Below are 18,817 nucleotides of genomic sequence, written 5' to 3' on the forward strand. Positions count from 1 at the left end.
TCTCTGCTTGACCCATTATAAAAAGGGGTTATCTAAACCAGTTGGCGTATTACTTTGAAGCTGAAAAATAACACTGCTAATCTGGGACAGCCTACCACGGGCAAATGCATGGGAGTTGGGAAAAGTGCCAAAAAGATGCCTGAAAATTGCCTATTTCTTTTACATGGTGATCGCTTTGCTAAAAATGGATCCCTTTTATCCAATAAAGGTATTTCTAGTGTTAGGAACAACTGGTCCATTTTGATATAAATAATGCCCATAGGTGTGCTTCATTTGTTATTTTCGTCATACTGTCATCCATTTTTTTTTTTATGTTGTACTGAATTGTAGAGATTGTGTTTTTAAGAGCACTTGTCTGTAAACTGAGAAATGTTGATCTCTATTACAGGTTTGGACTGTAGATGTCACTAGACCCTTGTGGCTTCTTGTATAACTCATGAGAAACTGCTCACCTCTCCTGCAATTTTTTTAGTGTGTGATATGCAAATAATGTAAATGTATTTATGTACCAATATATAGTTAAGTAATGCGTCTGTCTACTATGGAAATTTGGAGCGATGGCTGGCATTTTACAGCTTAGTTACTGACTAGACACAGACCACAGGTCTGTCCAGTTTGTGTGAACCCCTTGTTACATTGCTATGTTGCTTCTGCTCTACATATGGTAGTTAGGTTCAGAAATATTTGGACAGTGACACGTTTTGTAATTTTAACTGTTTGTCAAAACATATTCAAGAAAGAATTGTGCAGACTATCAGCTTTAATTTTAGAGTATTCACATCTAAATTAGAGTAAGGGTTTAGGAATTACAGCTTTTTAATATGTAGCTGCCTTTTTAAGGGACCAGACGTAGTTGTACAATTATCTCAAAAGCTTTTTAATGGGCTGCATGGGCTATTTCATCTTTAATCCATCATCAACTAAGCAGGTAAAAGTTCTGGAGCTGATTCCAGGTGTGGCATTTGCATTTAGATGCTGTTGCTGTGAATCCACAACATGCTGTCAAAAGAGATCTCAATGGAAGAGAAATAGACCATCATTAGGCTGAAAAAAAAAAAAAAAGAAATCAATCAGTGAGATAGCAAAAATGTTAGGAGTGGCCAAATAATCAGTTTGGTACATTCTGCAAAAAAAAAAAAAAGCACTGGTGAGCTTGGGAACGCAAAAAGCCCTGGACATCCACGGAAGACAACAGTGGTGGATGATCGCAGAATCCTTTCCATGGTAAAGAAAAAACCCCTTCAACAACATCCACCCAAGTGAAGAACACTCTCTAGGAAGTACTGCATTTTGCAGACAATAAGACGCACCCCAAATTTTGGAGTGGAAAATAGGACCTTTTTAAAAAAAAAATAAAATGGTGGTGCCACTTAAAGTCCTTTTTAATGGTGGCTTACCAGGGGGCGGCGGTGGAGCGGGGTCATAGGAGGCAGGGTTGCTGCTTCAGGAGGCTGGCGGCGGCATGGGTGGGGGGATGCTGGGAGGAGGGGGCGTCCAGGCGGTGCGAGGCTGCAGGTCCTGGGCTTGAGATTGAGATCTCTGGAGATAGGAAATCGATGGGAAAGGGCACTCACCAACATCTTATGAGAGCCCAGGGTCTCCAGCATCACCCCACTCCTGCCGCTGCCGGCCTCCTGACGCAACAACTCTGCCTCCTGTGACCCCCCCCCCCCTCCACCTCCGGTAATCTGCCTTCAGATTATAAAATGCACCCCCATTTACCTCCCAGATTTGGAGGAAAAAAAAGTGTGTTTTATAATAAGAAAAATACAGTAGGTGTTTCAGTATGAAAGTCTACCATAAAGAGAAACAAAGGTGCAAACCATTAATCAGCATTTAAAAACAAAGGCCAGATTAGACTTTGCCCCAAAAAATATCTGAAGAAGCCAGCCCTCTTCTGGAACTGCATTCTTTGGACAGATCAAATTAAGATCAACCTGAACCAGAATCATGGGAAGAAGAAAGTATGGAGGAGGCTTGGAACGGCTCATGATCCAAAGCACACCATATCCACTGTAAAACATGGTGGAGGCAGTGAGATGGCATGGGCATGCATGGCTTCCAATAGCCCTGGGTCACTAGTGTTTATTGATGATGTGACTGAAGACAGAAGCATGAAGTTTACAGGGTGACACTTTCTGCTGAGATTCAACCCCATCGAGCAGTATTTCACATGGTTAAGACAAAACTTAAGGCAGAAAGACCCACAAACAATCAACAACTGAAGTAATCTGCAGTAAAGTCCTGGCAAAGCATCACAAAGGAGGTAACCCAGCGTTACGTGACGTCCATGGCTTCCAGATTTCAGGTAGTCAAAGGATTCTCTACAAAGTATTAAAAATGAACATTTCATCACTGTCCAAATATTTCTGGACCTAACTGTAAGTGAGTGCAGAAATACCCATGAAATGTGTCCGATGGGTGCCCATTCTTGAGTTGAGGCTCCTGGGACATGTGCCACTAGACCAGGTGGAAAATTGTCAAGCCCCTTTTAAATTCAGTCTGTCAGCAGAATCTCATGACCAGTCCTTTCTCTCATTACCGAGTAATCAGCGTTTGAATTGATATGTGAATGAGCTGAAGAACTATTTGTAGATTTGAATCCAGCTCTTTTCTTCACCCAGAGCTGCTGCCTTCTGCTTAACTTGATGGCTCCTTTGCCTGAAGTCAATCAGCATAGAGGCTGTCAGTGAAGCAGGAGGAGGTGGCGCTGGGCTGATCTTCCATAGGCCTTCAGCCTCATTTGCTTATCAATTCGAACACTGATTTCTCAGTTATGTAGGAACGGGTTTTGCTGGATTTGTGTTTGGAAGAGCTACATGCGCATATAAATAGTTTGGGAGGGGAGACCTTTTTCTTTGAGAAACTGTCCCCACTAGGTATTAGTGCTCAGGGTCGTGTGCATTTACTTACAGTTGCAAGCCTGGTCCAATTTCATATCAACCTGGCTCGTGTCCATGGCGGTGGTGAATGCATGGACTCTGCACCTTGTGCCACCAAGATTGAGACTGTTCTTCTCAGAGTCTGAATTCCTACATGGCACAATTTGTTTTCTCCATAGATTATGTGCACACTACGTCTTCTAAACTGCAGCAAACCCGCCCAGTTTGTCAAGCAGAAGACGCTTCAGGAAACTGGTATTTTTGAAGAATGGACACTTCTTTTTAACTTCTTGGCATTTTTAGCAACTTGATGCAGTTAAAGGGGTTGTCCGGTCCAAATCGATAAGTCGATAAGGGTATGTATGCATTATACATGCTCCCGGCCAGAGCCCGTCCAGTGGGCGTGGCCTCGCTCCATACACTTGTATGGAGCAAGGCCCCGCCCTCTATTTGGCCAAGCCTACTGGACGACCGCATCTCTTGTAGGAGAGCGGCCTCACTCAATACACTGGACTGGATGGCCACTGGCCGGGAGTACGTATAACGCATACATACCCTCCGATCCCGGCTCAAACTGGCGAATCCTCGCCGCGCACAGTGCCTGCACTGGGGGGATTCATACTGCAGAGGTATCGATTTGGACTGAACAACCCCTTTAAGACATTAAAAAGCCCAAACAGTGTAAGATCGGACACACAGAGGTTCAGTATGGTGATAGAGCAGCTTATAGACGTCATTTTGGACCTTAATACTGTGAGTTGCTGATACAGCCTTGTGCATGTGGCCGCAGCAGAACAGGAAACTGCTGACTCTGGCTTATACAGCTTCTGGGCTATCCACAGTGCATGCATCATCAGAGAGCAATAGTAGACTTCAGTCACTATTCTTAAAGTGCCAATACGCCTTAGATGGACATCTTACTGAATTGGCCAGTCTCCTAATATGTATGGGGTCTTCCAACACCTCAACTGATATCAGGAGGACTGAAGAATTGGGCATGTTGGATTTCACTATACCCAACTCTTTTTGTTCTCACAAAAGATCAGTCACTGCCAAAAGTGACAGGTAGCAGCTAGTGATGAGCGAGTATGTTTTGTTAACCCTTTCGCCGAGTATGCTCGGGCGATCACCGAGTATTTACAGCTCTGTGTTATGTTGGAATCACTCCTGTGTGCAAGATTTGCAGTTTTTTTACAGCTTTAATACATGTGAGGAATGTGTAAGAAATAGACATTCCTCACATGTAATAAAGCTGTCAAACAGTCGCAAATCATGCACACGGGAGCGATTCAAACATATCACCGAGCAGCTGTAACTACTCGGTGCTCGCCTGAGTATACTCGGCGAAAGGGTTAACAAAACATACTCGCTCAACACTAGTAGCAGCTTATTTCCCCCTTTTCACTGGGAAAACTCAATGAGCCAAGAGTGCAGGGGAGGCTGGAAGGAATAGCTGCCGTGCGGCCGACACCTATGTAAGGCCATCTTTTCTCTAAAATTCACCATGTAGGCATAGTGTTTTTTTGGAAAACAGCAGTATACACAGAGGGTACCTTACTAGGGTATAGGATGGGATGCTACATTACTTTTATGTAAGCCCTTACCTTTAGTGAGTTGATATACATGCAAAACTCTGAAATCTGTATGATCTGTTCTAACTTTATCAAGCTTTCTAGTAAAACATTTGAGTTCCCACAATCAGTGATTCTACACTTTGAAGTCAATGCGCTTCATAAAAGCTACACGGGAGTGCTGTGTCCACCACAATCAGAGATGCTATGTAGCCAGTGTCTGTTCTAGCTAATTGTGGAGTTCTTGAGCAGGGAAAACCTCCATTAATTTAGAACACCCTAATCTGGGATTTGAAAACCATGGAACGCTTTTATTTTTATTTTTTTTAAAGGGGTATTCCGGTTAGACCAGGGATGTCAAACTTAAACACACAGAGGGCCAAAGTGAAAAACTTGGACAAAGTCGCGGGCCAACAAGTATAGAGAATAATGGGTCCCACATAGTCCACCATAGAGAATAATGGGTCCCACATAGCCAACCATAGAGAATAACGGGCCCCACGTAGTCCACCATGCAGAATAACGGGCCCCACGTAGTCCACCATGCAGAATAACGGGCCCACATAGGAGTGGTGGTTCTGGTGTCGTGGGCCAAATATAACCACCCTGTGGGCCAGATTTGGCCCACGGGCCGGACTTTGACCCGTATGGGTTAGACCAAGTTATTGCATTTTCCACTGTATAGTATTGGTTTGATTAATGAAACTCCCACTGATCATCAGAAGGGGGCGTTTTGTTATCACCGTAGTGCACATGCCTGTCCAGCGGTCCACTCAATCCTTCATGGGAATGCCAAGACGAAGCTCTTTGGCACGGAGCGTCAATCTTGTATGTGCACTGTCGCGCTATCCTAACCAGTATAGGAGAGACCTGTTTTGGTAACTGGTGCAGGTTTCAGGAGTCGGACCTCCACCGATTTAGAAGTTATCACCTATCCTATGGAAAGATAATTTCTTCCTACACCCTTAAGCTTGGTATATAATGGATTGGAAAAGGTGCAATTTTCCTATAAATGTAGGCCAGGTACTGTACAACTTTTTTAGCTTCTGTAAAGCCTTTTCTTTTGCAGATGATCTGTAGCCAACGGTTTTCTGTTCTTACTTTTACATTTAGGATAATTGTGTTGTTTTTTTTCTCTTTATAGGTTCAACAATGCTTTGTAATTTCTGGTGTATACTGAAAAAAACTATTATCTAATGCATCCGTGTGTTTGATACATCTTTTCACTGTAAATTTACCGTGGGACATGAGCCCTTGACACCGAACTTGTAATCTTGACGCAGACTTGTTTGTTGTTTTTTTTGCAGATAATACATATGACTATGTTCCTGCCACAGTAAATGTGTGCGCAGAAGGCGTCAAACTCCTATTTTGTCTGATAATGGCCATTCGAGTCATTGTGAAGGGTAAGTTATCTGCAGAGCGCAGTACATTAGTGTACACCTCAGTTGTAACCTGCAGCTGTGACTACAGAGTTCACTGTTTTTATTTCTGTTCTGTACAGTCTAGATTTATCTTATTCTTATGAAGTTATTAAATGGCACAATGATAATACCGAGCATTCTCAGTGTGCCAAGTTATTGCGACAAATCCAGTGCAGCAGAGCAGAAGACATTAAAAGCTGAATAATAGACCTTGAAAAATGTCACTTAACATTGTCAGCGAGAGCACAACATTGAAAAGCTACATAGTTGTTGGTGATAACAAGCATACCAATCCTTGAAATCAAGGAGCAGGGCAAGAAACACCAATAATAAAGAGAAGAAGGAAGGGAGCAGAAGAGAAAAGAGAAAAAAAAGATATAAGTAGAGGGGGAAATGAGAGAAGAATGTTATGGAGTCCGTAGTTAAAACGGCAAATTGTCTCTTCGGAGAAGACTAGAACTCTAGTGCAACCTATTGTAAATAGCAATCCGAAAAATCACTATCGACCCTTTCACGAGCGTTGTCACATGACTTAGGATAATGGCCAAAACCGGTTTTGACTATTCTCCTAAGTCATGTGATAAGGCTCCTTAAAGAGTCAATATTGACTTTTAGGATTGCTATTGCTACTTCCTATAGGTGGCGCTAGAGTTCTAGTCCTCTTCCTCTCTGAACACACAATTTGCATATTTCCCAGAGGAGCATTGTGGCTGAAAAGTCTCTTTACCTTGACATGCTTAACATGTCACTCTCCGCAAGGAGAAACATTACCCCTTGAATATTAGTTAAAAGGGAAAAGAGATCATATGACTTGAATAGAATCCAACAGGAGCAGATTGTCATAAAGTGATCTTATCAATCATTTCCCAAGGCATTAAATCCTTTGCATAACATTGTTTACTTCTTAAACCAATTTTTGCCTTACTGGAACTACAGACTTTGCAAATGATGTAGAATCACAATATGGACCATAGTGCTCCAGTGCATTTAGCTTGTAAAGTTTAGGTTATAAGTTATTAAAAATAGCCTATGGTTTTGTGTTTATAACTCATTCAGACCAATGCATGTCCATGGTTACAGGCTGCAAGCTAATCCTGCTATGGTCATGTCACTCCACTCCCTCTGCCCACCATCGCCCACTTTGACGATCTTCAGACAGAGATTGATCAGACGACAGCCCAGCAGACGTAAAGCATGGTTCCACATTCTTCACGTCAATGCCAGCATGTGTCTGACCCCATGAGCTAGAATGAATGGGACATAACATGGCACCTGTACCAACTAAATAATAGTTTGTGTATAGAATAAATGTAGATTTGTCCGATGCTGGTGGGTTGCCATTGCACCCATGGGCCTACTGGAGGCCCCCGTGCCTGCCATTACAGTGCTTCTGTGAAGACCACCCCGTGGCTGGGCTGTACAGGAGACCTTGATTTTATGTACGGTAAACACTGTTAAGAGAAAAAAATTGAAACGTCAGAAATGTGTTTTTTCAGTTGCCACAACTACCCCTTAAGACGAACTCAAAATGTGATATCTAGCCCAAAAATGGTATCGATATAAATGTCAGCTCGCCACAAAAAACACAAACCATCATCCCGCTCCATTGACCGAAAAAGGAAAACGTTCTGGGTTTGGTGGCACAAACCAGTATATATATTGTTTTCACAACTTAAATAAGAAAAAAACAATCAAAACCTTACAAGTTTGGTATAACCGTATATTCGCAGTGACCTGTAGAATATTGCCAATGTCTTTTTTTTTTTTTTTTTTTCCTGTGTTTTTAACCAGTCAATGAAAGCCTTACAAACCAAATCCAAAAAACAACAATGTCCTTTGCAGACATTGCCATGAGTTGCAGGTTGTATTGCCGCTAAGGGAAAAGGTAACTGTATTTAAATAATCTGTTCTAGTGAGTGTGAGAGCTTGCGAGTGTGATTTTTCTTAAATGGGTTATCCACTACTCTGACAACCCCTTCTTAAACTAAATGTTTCGGTATGAACTGAACATGAAGAGGAAGCCAGGGCTACAGCTGATCCCGGACTTCAGCTTCATGTTTAGTTTGTCCTAAGGCAGGGGCAGTGACACCAGCTCTGATTGGGCGCTGGACATCACGTGTCATTCCAACGGGTCACCGCCCCAGGACCTCGAGTGCTGACACCGCTGGAACGGAGTCGGCACCGGTGGTGAGTATTGGCATTTTTATTTTATCGGGGCTGAACATTTTAGTTTAAGAAGGGGTTGTCCGAGTAGCGGACAACCCCTTTAAGTGTGTGACTTGTGATTCAGTGACTTTGGTTTCAGGGAGTTTAGAAGGAAGGAACTTGTATTAATTCACCTGTTGTATTTACATGCCTATTTATTTTTGTCTCGTGAAATCCACATTAGTAATATGTGCTCCATGATTGACAATGGCATCCAGTGTGCATCTTCTCGCATTTACACGTTGTACATTTGGAAGCTCTGGTACTGGATCTAAGTGAACAGCTGGCAACACTGAGATCCATAGACAATATGGAAAGGCTTTTGTAGCTCCCTGAGCAAGTGCTCACTGGGGTAGATGTGGGGGACGATCGTAGTATGGAGCTTCAGGACAGTGAGGCCTCTAGCTGGGTGACAGAAGGCAGGGTAGAGGGAAGAGTGCCTGCGAAGCTAGTCCTGATCTGACACAACCCAACAAGTTTGCTAATTTAGCAGATGAGGGGGGTTTCCGTACAGGAGTAGCACTTCTGCGGCAAGACAAGTCTACTGAAAGCCGGGGGAGTGTCTGCTATAGCAAGGGGGAAAATATGAGTGTAGGGCAAGCCAGACAGGTATTGGTAATGGGGGACTCCATTACTAGGGGGAATAGATCTGGCAATCTGTCACAAAGACTGAGATCACTGAATGGTGTGTTGTCTTCCTGGCACTCGAGTTCGGCACAAAGCTGATCAGGTTGACAGATTACTGGGAGGGTCTGGGGAGGACCCAGTGGTCATGGTACACATCTGCACCAATGGCAAAGTTAGAGTTAGGTGAAAGGTCCTTAAAGATGATTGCAGAGAATTAGGCTGTAAGCTTAAAGCAATGACCTCGAAGGTAGTATTTTCTGAAATACTGCCTGTCCCTTGTGCCACACCACAGAGGCAGCTGGAGATTAGGGAAGTAAATAAGTGTCTCAGGAATTGGTGCAGGAAGTAGGGGTTTGGGTTTCTGGAGAGCTGGGCTGACTTCTCTGTTGGCTACATGCTCTACACTAGGGATGGGCTGCACATCAGTGGGGAGGGTGCAGCTGTGCTGGGGGAAAGAATGATTAGAAGGTTGGAGGAGGTGGGCAATTACTGTACAGCTGGGGAAGATAGTGTAGATAGTGACCTGGGCATAAGTAATGAAATTTGGGGTGGCATGGGGGAAGGGGTTAGAGTCAATAGACTAAGCAGGAGTAGAAATACACAAAGTACATGTTCACTAATGCCAGAACCCTCACCAACAAGATGAAAGAATTAGAATTAATACTTTTGAAAGAATATTATGATATGGTGGGGATAATGGAGACATGGCTGGACGAAAGCTATGACTGGGCTGTTAATTTACAGGGCTATAGTCTGTTCATGAATGACCATACAAATAAGTGAAAGGGAAAGGTTTGCCTATATATAAAATTGTCCCTAAAACCCATCGTACGTGATGATATACGTGAGGCTAATGAAAATGTTGAATCCCTGTGAGTGGAGATAAGGGCAAGGAGAAAAAATAATAAAATACTGTTACGGGTTTGTTATAAGTCTCCAAATATAGTGTAAAAAGCAGAAAATATCCTCATAAAGCAAATGGATGAGGCAGCAAATCAGGGAGAAGTCATTATTATAGGGGACTTCAACCACACAGACATTAAATTGGGGAGCAGAAACCTGCAGGTCCAGCAAAGGAAAGACAATTGCCATTCACAACTGGTTTAGGACCCAATAAGAGGAGGGGGTAACTTCTAGAACTAATTTTGACCAATAGGCCGGACCGCATATAAAGTATACAGGTTGGGGGTAATAATGATAACAACATAATACGTCTATGAAATGGTGGAATTGCATTATTTTTGCCAATTCACCGCACTTGGGATTATTTTGCTGTACATTATTTTGTAAATTGAATTGTGTCATTCAAATCTACAATTAGTTTTTCAAAAAATAATTTCTAATACAATTATGTTGACAAATAAATAAAAGCTTACAGCTGTTGGAAGAAGGGTAGGGAAATAACGAAGGCGCAAAAATAATAGGAAAACCACACAGTTGGGTAGGGGTTAATGGGTAAATAAATAAGGGTCTGCTGCCTGGAAGCTGGACTACTCAACTGTATAGCAATGTATTATATTATGACTTTGTATTCCATTTTGCCATCTTAAGTTACTGCATGTTCTAGTTTTTTATGTACTTTTATGTATTTTTCAGAAAAGCGATCATTGCGGTGCTCCTCGTATTTTACATTGAAGGAATTCTGCCGCTACATGAAATGGGCTGTGCCTGCGTTTCTCTACTTTGTAGACAATCTTATAATTTTCTATGTCCTGACCTATCTACAGCCAGTAAGTGATGAGTACATTTTTTATGGCAATGTGTTGATGTATATTATGAACTTCTTTTTTTATTTTATTTCAAATTTTTTCCCTACATCTTTTTTTGAGAGGCTATTTTAGAGGTTGCCTAACTAAGCCTGTTCCCACTGGTGAAACCACTCGGTGGCTATCGGCACCCTGTGATTCTATCTTGGAGTCCAGTAGCTTTCTTTGGTAGCCTCTGACTGTTGACCCCAGGTTTGTCTAAGGTTAGGCTGTGACAGGAGCGAGCCCTCCTAGTTTACCTGTCAGTTTTATACTAACATCATTCATGTACTAGGGCATTGAGACTAGACTATTTTTCTTCTTTCGAAATGAATTGTAAAATTTATGGCAAAATCGATATTTACCACGTCTAGATTAAACTGACACCCACTGTGCAGACAGCCGATCCCAAATAAATAGTGTTGAATGCAATACCCTGCACAGCCGGATGACTGGTTCATCAATGGGCAGAGAAACGGTGATGGGAACACACAGCTATGGCGGCTTTATTTTTGGGATTGGTGGGAGTCCTCGAGGTCAGGCCCACACCAATCTTAAAGTAATGGCACAGCCTAGCCATAAGTCCTCTTTTGACCCGATAGGAATACCCCTTAAAGGCAATTTCTGTAGTGGAATTTTGGGCTGCATGTAAACATAATTTAATAAACCAATTTCCCTTTTGTCTTTCCCCTTCATTTGGCAAATGGTTATCTTCTGTCCTTAAAATATATTATGTATCAAGTAAAGAACTGGATTGCAATGTTTTTTAATGTACTGAAATGTTTCTAAACCTGCTAATGGCAAGCTGTTTTTGTACATGTCATTTTCAGTTCTTTGTGTCTTCTTCATTAAAGTCAGTTGGGAAGTAACACCACAATCCACAAAGAATTGAATTTGTTGCAGAAAAAATAGACGTTTACTTAAAGGGGTTTTTAATCAATAGATCTTGGAATAATAATAAGTTCCATAATTGGATGTGTTTAAAAAAATAAATAAATAAAAAATGTTCCTGTTCTGAGATAATCTTATAAATGTGCCCCTGCTGTGTACTGTGTAATGGCCGTGTCTGACCATACAGGAACATGGTCTGATCATACCACAGCTCCTGGGCAGAGGAGGAAGCAAAAGAGTATACACCCTCAACTGTGTGAGGTGAGACATTATGGGAGGGGGAGGTTAGGAACTCACCATGTTGGCAGTCTTCAGTTCTGGCAGGAGTCTGTCCGGAGGGTGCCCCACCCATCGGTGATTACAGCCATATAGAGAAAAGGAAAGGGAGTTCATCGGCACATCCAACCAGAAAATAAAACAAACTCCTTTATTGATTGAAGATTTAAAATATTAAAAACATAGAAACCTCAGAACGTGATGCGTCTCCAGTGTACAGCGACACGCCTATTCATAGGATACAGTGAGGTTAGTAGATATGCTGCGCTATATATATATATATATATATATATATATATATATATATATATATAAAATGTCTGCTTGACACAGATGAAGACAATTATTCAAATTAGAAGAAACGTCAGCTGCATAGGTGCAAAGATTCGCTAATGTGTAAAATGCATTGCAACCTCATAAATGGCGATATAAGCCGTGAAACATCGGACGCGAAACATTAAACAGAAAATATATTTGTACATACAATTTCATCTGTAAATAATTTCAATAAATCTAAAATAAATCATTTCTGTAGTTCATTCTGTGGGGAAACTTGGTATCTAATTGCAGTCTCTAAAATACCTCACGTAATGCTGTTTTTGCCAATTACCCCCACGACTTTGATGATAAACTCTCTCGATGCCAAAAAAAGAAAGTTGAGAAATACCTCCTTTGTGTGACAGTGAAATGTGTTGCCACTCCAGAATAACAAGAATTATTATTGTTAATATTGGAGATGTGTTCTGCTATCCTCTTTTTCAACTTCCTTGTAGTGTACGCTATATAGGACAAATTACATGCATTACACTGAATGCACTAGACTGGTTATTAACTGTGAATCTAGCCACAATCTAATTTGATAGGAAATACCTTGCGAGGAGAAAAAAATGTGTTTTTTATTATCCGCATAGCAGCACACATTACATGTGTCACACGTAAAGGAGATCTTTCTATTTTTGGCATTGAGAGAGTTGATCTCCAGAGCCGCTGGGGTAATTGGCATACTTTTTTTTTTGTCTTACCTGAAAAATGATTGAAAATGTTTTACATTACTTTTATTTTTATTTTCTTCTAAATGTTTTTGTTTTTTTGCCTTCTCCTTTATAGGCTATGGCGGTATTGTTGTCCAATTTTGTTATCATTACAACTGCGTTCTTCTTCAGGATCATATTAAAGTATGTAACCTTCAATGTATATATTCTTCTCATGCTGGCCACTTTATATTTCTCTTAATTTGTGTAGGTCATCCAGTAAATATCAGTGGCAGTCATAGTAATTTTTTTGGTTACTTTCCACTGTGTTGCATTATTCCTCGCTTTAAGAGGCTAATTCATCAAAGCTTTTACCCCAGAAAACTCACATAAATGTTTTGAAACTTTTGTGCGTCTTTTAACGTTTCTGCCAGATTGAAGCAGCTGTCAAAATGAGTGTAGATGTAGACGAGCCTGGGTTGGACAGGGCAAGGATACATCCGCCCATCAAATTGAGCAAAAGTGGTGGCGTTTCTTATGTCAGAAGTGCTATTCTAGTGTCTAACTAGAATAGCATTTCTGGCAAGGTGCTTTGAGGCACACGCCACTTAAATGATGCTCCAAATTCATTAAATGGTATGTACAGTGCCTACAAGTAGTATTCAACCCCCTGCCGATTTAGCTGGTTTGATAAGATGCAAATAAGTTAGAGCCTTCAAACTGCAAACGAGAGTAGGTTTTATGAACAGAAGCATAAATCTTACAAACCAAAAAGTTATGTTGCTCAGTTGAATTTTATTAAATTTTAAACATAAAAGTGTGGGTCAATGATTATACAACCCCTATGTTTAATATTTTGTGGAATAACCCTTGTTTGCAATTACAGCTAATAATCGTCTTTTATAAGACCTGATCAGGCCGGCACAGGTCTGTGGAGTTATCTTGGCCCACTCCTCCATGCAGATCTTCTCCAAGTTATCTAGGTTCTTTGGGTGTCTCATGTGGACTTTATTCTTGAGCTCCTTCCACAAGTTTTCAATTGGGTTAAGGTCAGGAGACTGACTAGGCCACTCCAACACCTTGACTTTTTCCCTCTTGAACCAGGCCTTGGTTTTCTTGGCTGTGTGCTTTGGGTCGTTGTCTTGTTGGAAGATGAAATTACGACCCATCTTAAGATCCTTGATGGAGGAGCGGAGGTTCTTGGCCAAAATCTCCAGGTAGGCTGTGCTATCCATCTTCCCATGGATGCGGACCAGATGGCCAGGCCCCTTGGCAGAGAAACAGCCCCACAGCATGATGCTGCCACCACCATGCTTGACTGTAGGGATGGTATTCTTGGGGTCGTATGCAGTGCCATCCAGTCTCCAAACGTCACGTGTGGTTGGCACCAAAGATCTCCATCTTGGTCTCATCAGACCATAGAACCTTGAACCAGTCTGTCTCAGAGTCCTCCAAGTGATCATGAGCAAACTGTAGACGAGCCTTGACATGACGCTTTGAAAGTAAAGGTACCTACCTTACGGGCTCATCTGGAACGGAGACCATTGCGGTGGAGTACGTTACTTATGGTATTGACTGAAACCAATGTCCCCACTGCCATGAGATCTTCCCGGAGCTCCTTCCTTGTTGTCCTTGGGTTAGCCTTGACTCTTCGGACAAGCCTGGCCTCGGCACGGGAGGACACTTTCAAAGGCTGTCCTGGCCGTGGAAGGCTAACAGTAGTTCCATAAGCCTTCCACTTACGGATGATGCTCCCAACAGTGGAGACAGGTAGGCCCAACTCCTTGGAAAGGGTTTTGTACCCCTTGCCAGCCTTGTGACCCTCCACGATCTTGTCTCTGATGGCCTTGGAATGCTCCTTTGTCTTTCCCATGTTGACCATGTCTGAGTGCTGTTCACAAGTTTGAGGAGGGTCTTAAATAGTCAGAAAAGGCTGGCAAAAGAGATCTTTAATCCACACATGTGAAGCTCATTATTCTTGGTGCCTGAACTACTTCTTAATACTTTTGGGGGACCAAACAGAATTCTTGTGGTTTGAGGGGTTGAATAATAAATGACACTCTGAATTAACTTTTAACGTTTAAAAAAAAAAAAAAAACAAAAACAAAATTTGCTGCAGTGCATTTCCCACTTCCAGGCTGATCTACAGTACAAATGTCACAATGCCAAGTTAATTCCGCATGTGTCAACCAGCTAAATCTGCAGGGGGTTGAATACTACTTGTAGGCACTGTATTTATTAATGAATTTGGCTCATCGTATTCCACGGACTCCCTCATTAAGTCTGGCTTCCGTAACCCCAGAATTAATGAAAGCGACCCCTGAAACTTCATTGTATCTGTCTTTGATGACCTTTTAATATGAACAAAAAGTTGTTTTTTTTAAGCATGTTCCTTTTAAATAAAGATAAATAAAATTCTGAAAAACTAATATTTCCCAGGACGTCCCTCATGACAGCACGACAAGAGGTAGTCCTACTTATCCTCTAAGGACAGGAAACACACGAGAGGTTAAAAGCCCCCCCCCCCCCTTTCCAGCTCACCCTCAGTGTATTTCCTGTCCCTAGCAGGAAAGGACGCAAGAGAGAGGGGCATCGGCATGAAGAATTACTTTGGAGCTCAGGGGGATTGGAGGGGATCAATCTCTTCCCTTCTCTCTGTGAAGAAGCTTCAGGCTGATACCTCGCTGGGTAGGAGTTCCTCAGCCAGGTTAGTAAAGGTGGATGTGGCTCCTGACTCTGCCACTTCCCTCTGCGGAGGGCTCTGTGCTCCATGCAGCATCTGTCGTATGAACTTACGGTGATGCGCATTGTGTACGTTTCAGCGTGAAAGTATTTCTGGTTTCGAGGGGAACCTCCAATTTGGACGGCGCAGCAAGCGTTCCAACGTAGAACGCAGGAGATTCGGATGGGGGATGTCTCTAAAGCACTTAGGCAAGGCAAGACCCTATAAAAGGGTGCCTTCAGGTGTGCACAGTCTGGCAATGGATACTAATCCTTCTCGCACAGAGGCACCAGCCAAAGAGTCCCTGAGCAGTGTAAGTGATCCCATTACACAGCTAAACTCTGATCCTTTCTGGAAAGGCTTGAGCCCTTTTTAAAGTGAAGGTCTCCTGTCTTTTTAAAAATAGGATAGAGGAGCCCCCTTAGGATCTGGCTCCTCCTCACGAAAGAAACCAAGTAGATATCCGGCGTGTAATGTTAAACTGTCAGAAGCGCATAAAAAGCAATTATGTGCATAGCAAAAATTCTTAAAGGCGAACAATCGTCGTTTCTAGCAGATATGCGGTCCATGATCAGAGAAGAAGTCCAGAGCACTGTCTATAGTCTTATGCCACCCCAGACAACTCTGAGTACTTCCCGTCATAAGAGAGCTAGATGGGAGATGGAAGAGTCATCAGAGGAGGGGGCATATTCATATTATTCTGATCAGGACCTTGAGGGAGAGGAAGAACATGTTCCCCAAATACCCTCATAGGAAAGAAAAAAAGTACTTCTCATCTGAAAATATGGATGATTTATTGAGAGCAGTGCGGGGTACCATGAAGATCAAGGATACTCAGGTGGCACACTCAGTAGAGGACCCAGAGGAATAGTGTTCCCAGTTAACGAACATATAAAAGCGATAATTCTGGAGGAATGTGAAGATACAGAAAAGAGACTGGTTATTCCCAGAGATTTTAAGGCTCGTCTCCCTTTTGATCCGCAGGAGGTCAAGGTTTGGTAAGAGATCCCAAAAATTGACGTTCCCATCGCTAAGGTGGCAAAGAAAACCTCAATACCCTTTGAGGATTCGTCCTGCCTCCATGATGCCATGGACAGGAAGGCGGAGGGGTTACTAAAAATAAGTTGGGAGGCATCAGCTGCCATTATTAAAGCCAACATAGCCTCCACCTCGGTAGCCAGGTCCATGTGCCTTTTGGATTGACAATTTAACAACCCAGTTAAAATCCGACACTCCCAGAGTGGTTATGCTAGATTCCCTCCCTATGTTAAATTGTGTAGCTATTTTTATGGCGGATGCCTCAGCAGAATCTGTGAGGTGTGCGGCAAGAAGCAATGTTTTATCTAATTCGGCGAGATGTGCCATCTGGCTAATAACGTGGTCGAGGGAAAGCCATTTTTAAAACAAACTCTGTTCCATCCCTTTCTCAGGTACACATGTCTTCAGTCTCATCTTAGATGAGATTCTAGAGAGGGCCTCTGATGACAAGAAAGGTTTCCTGGAAGAAAAACCGAAAAAGTATCATTCCTTTCGTAGACCCTGTCCATCCCACAGACAGGATTACAAGGGAATGGGTAAAACGGGAAGGTGGAGTTAGCGTAAGGAAGTTGGGGGGAGTCTTCAGTTTTTCCTAGAAAGGTCGCAGGCCATTACAGAGAACCAGTGGATTCTGCGGACCATAGGGGAAGGTTACAGAATAGATTTTTTTTCCCATCCCACCCCCCACAAAAGTATCGCCTCACCAAATCCCAATCCCTTTCCGCCTCAAAAAGGTTCTGGAGCGATTCTGGGACCTTCTCGAATCTGGGGCAGTCAGTCCAGTACCCCTCTCAGAGGTAGGACAGGGTCACTATTCCTCTCTTTTCTCCATAAAAAAGCCTTCGAGCCAATACTGTACCATTTATAAATCTAAAACCCCTAAATCAATGGGTCACATACAAAAAATTCAAAATGGAGTCAGTGAAATCAAGCATTCCGATAATAGGAAGGAATTTGGTAATGTGCACAATAGACTTAAGAGACCCATATTATCATGTGCCCATCCATCCCAGCCAGCAACAGTTTCTGAGGTTTGCACTGGAACATCAAGGAATAGTCCACCACTTCCAGTTCCGGTGCCTACTGTTTGGCCTGTCCTCAGCACCTCGTATATTCACGAAGTTAATGATGGAGCAGGCATCCTTCTTGAAGAAGAAGGGAGTTATTGTCGTCCTATACCTGGGCGTTTTCCTTTTAGTGGCAGATTGAACTGTCCACCTCAGTCAACATCTTGCCCAACTATCCACACTCTTGAAAATCTAGTGTTGTGCATCAACTGGGAAAAGTCCGACTTACAACCAGACACTCAAAAGTATTTTTAGGAGTCCTCTTCGACTCACTTTGCAGAATGTCATCCCTACCCCTCATAAAAAGGGAGGAAATCAGGAACAGAATTTGGGCCTTCCAGAGAAAGAAAACCGTATCTGTCAGGTACGCTATGAGAATTCTAGGACTAATGACTTTTTGCATCCCCAGCGTACAGTGGAGTCAGGCCCACTCAAGACAACTGCAAGAGGCAATCCTGTCAGCCTAGAACAGGTGTCCGTCCGGACTGGACAGGAAGACGAACATATCAGCAGGCCTAAATGCCTCCCTGTCATGGTGGACATCCACGATGAAGCTCCAGGAAGGAGGACCATGGATCCTATCCCCCTTTATTCGTGTTACCACGGACGCAAGCCAAATAGGCTGGCCGGGGAGTGGAAGTAGAGGGTCAATACCTTCAGGGTACATGGTCCCCTGAAGAACAAAAGAAATCGTCCAATTACAGAGAGTTAAGAGCGGTATAGGAAACACTCCAACAGTGCAGTGCCAGATTGTTTCCTTTCTACATTGTCAAGGAGGTCCACGAGGTCAACTCCTGCAGGCCCTAGCGGGACAAATATATCAATGGGCAGAGAAGACCGTTCTTTCCATTTCAGTGGTTCACTTGAAGGGCTCCGAAAACAAAGTGGCAGATTTTCTCAGCAGGGAAAAAGTCTGGTCCTCCGAATGAGAGCTAAACGTAGAGAGGTGTTTCATCAACTAACCCAGAGATGGGGGTATTCCACGTATAGATCTATTTGCAACCCAAAGGAATGCGAAGCTAATGAGATTCTGCTCTATAGATCCAAGAGACAACCCAGAAGGTGTAGATGCTTTGTCTCAGAGTTTTCAAACAGATCTTCTATAAGCATTTCCTCCATTTCCACTTACCCAAGTGTCCTAAGGAAAATCCAAGCGGATCGAGCCACCGTGATATTTGTGGTGCCCTTCTGGCCCAAGAGAAGTTGGTTCCTGTTATTACACCACATGGCTCTGGAAGATCCATTTTCCCTTCCAGAGAGATGTGTCCTTCTGTCTCAGGGTCCCCTCATACATCAGGATATATACTTTCTATGCCTGACAGCCTCGATCCTGAAAGGCAGATCCTAAGTTCTAACGACCATGCAGGCAAGCAGAAAACCAGTTACTTCTGACATCTA

The 18,817-nt window shown here is 42.7% G+C and overlaps 1 protein-coding gene across 1 annotated transcript in view; it reads left to right on the top strand.

Moving 5' to 3' along the window:
• Positions 1-18,817, top strand: part of SLC35A5 (solute carrier family 35 member A5) — a 44,033-nt gene that overhangs the window by 20,127 nt on the left and 5,089 nt on the right. Inside the window, exons 4-6 of the mRNA XM_073667234.1 lie at positions 5,761-5,859; positions 10,306-10,439; positions 12,729-12,796. Of these exons, the coding sequence (XP_073523335.1) occupies positions 5,761-5,859; positions 10,306-10,439; positions 12,729-12,796 (301 nt within the window). The remainder of the gene's footprint in view (positions 1-5,760; positions 5,860-10,305; positions 10,440-12,728; positions 12,797-18,817) is intronic.

Source organism: Phyllobates terribilis, unplaced genomic scaffold, assembly GCF_046119375.1.
Source record: "Phyllobates terribilis strain yellow unplaced genomic scaffold, ASM4611937v1 Scaffold_2__4_contigs__length_985480577, whole genome shotgun sequence".
NCBI lineage: Eukaryota > Metazoa > Chordata > Amphibia > Anura > Dendrobatidae > Phyllobates > Phyllobates terribilis.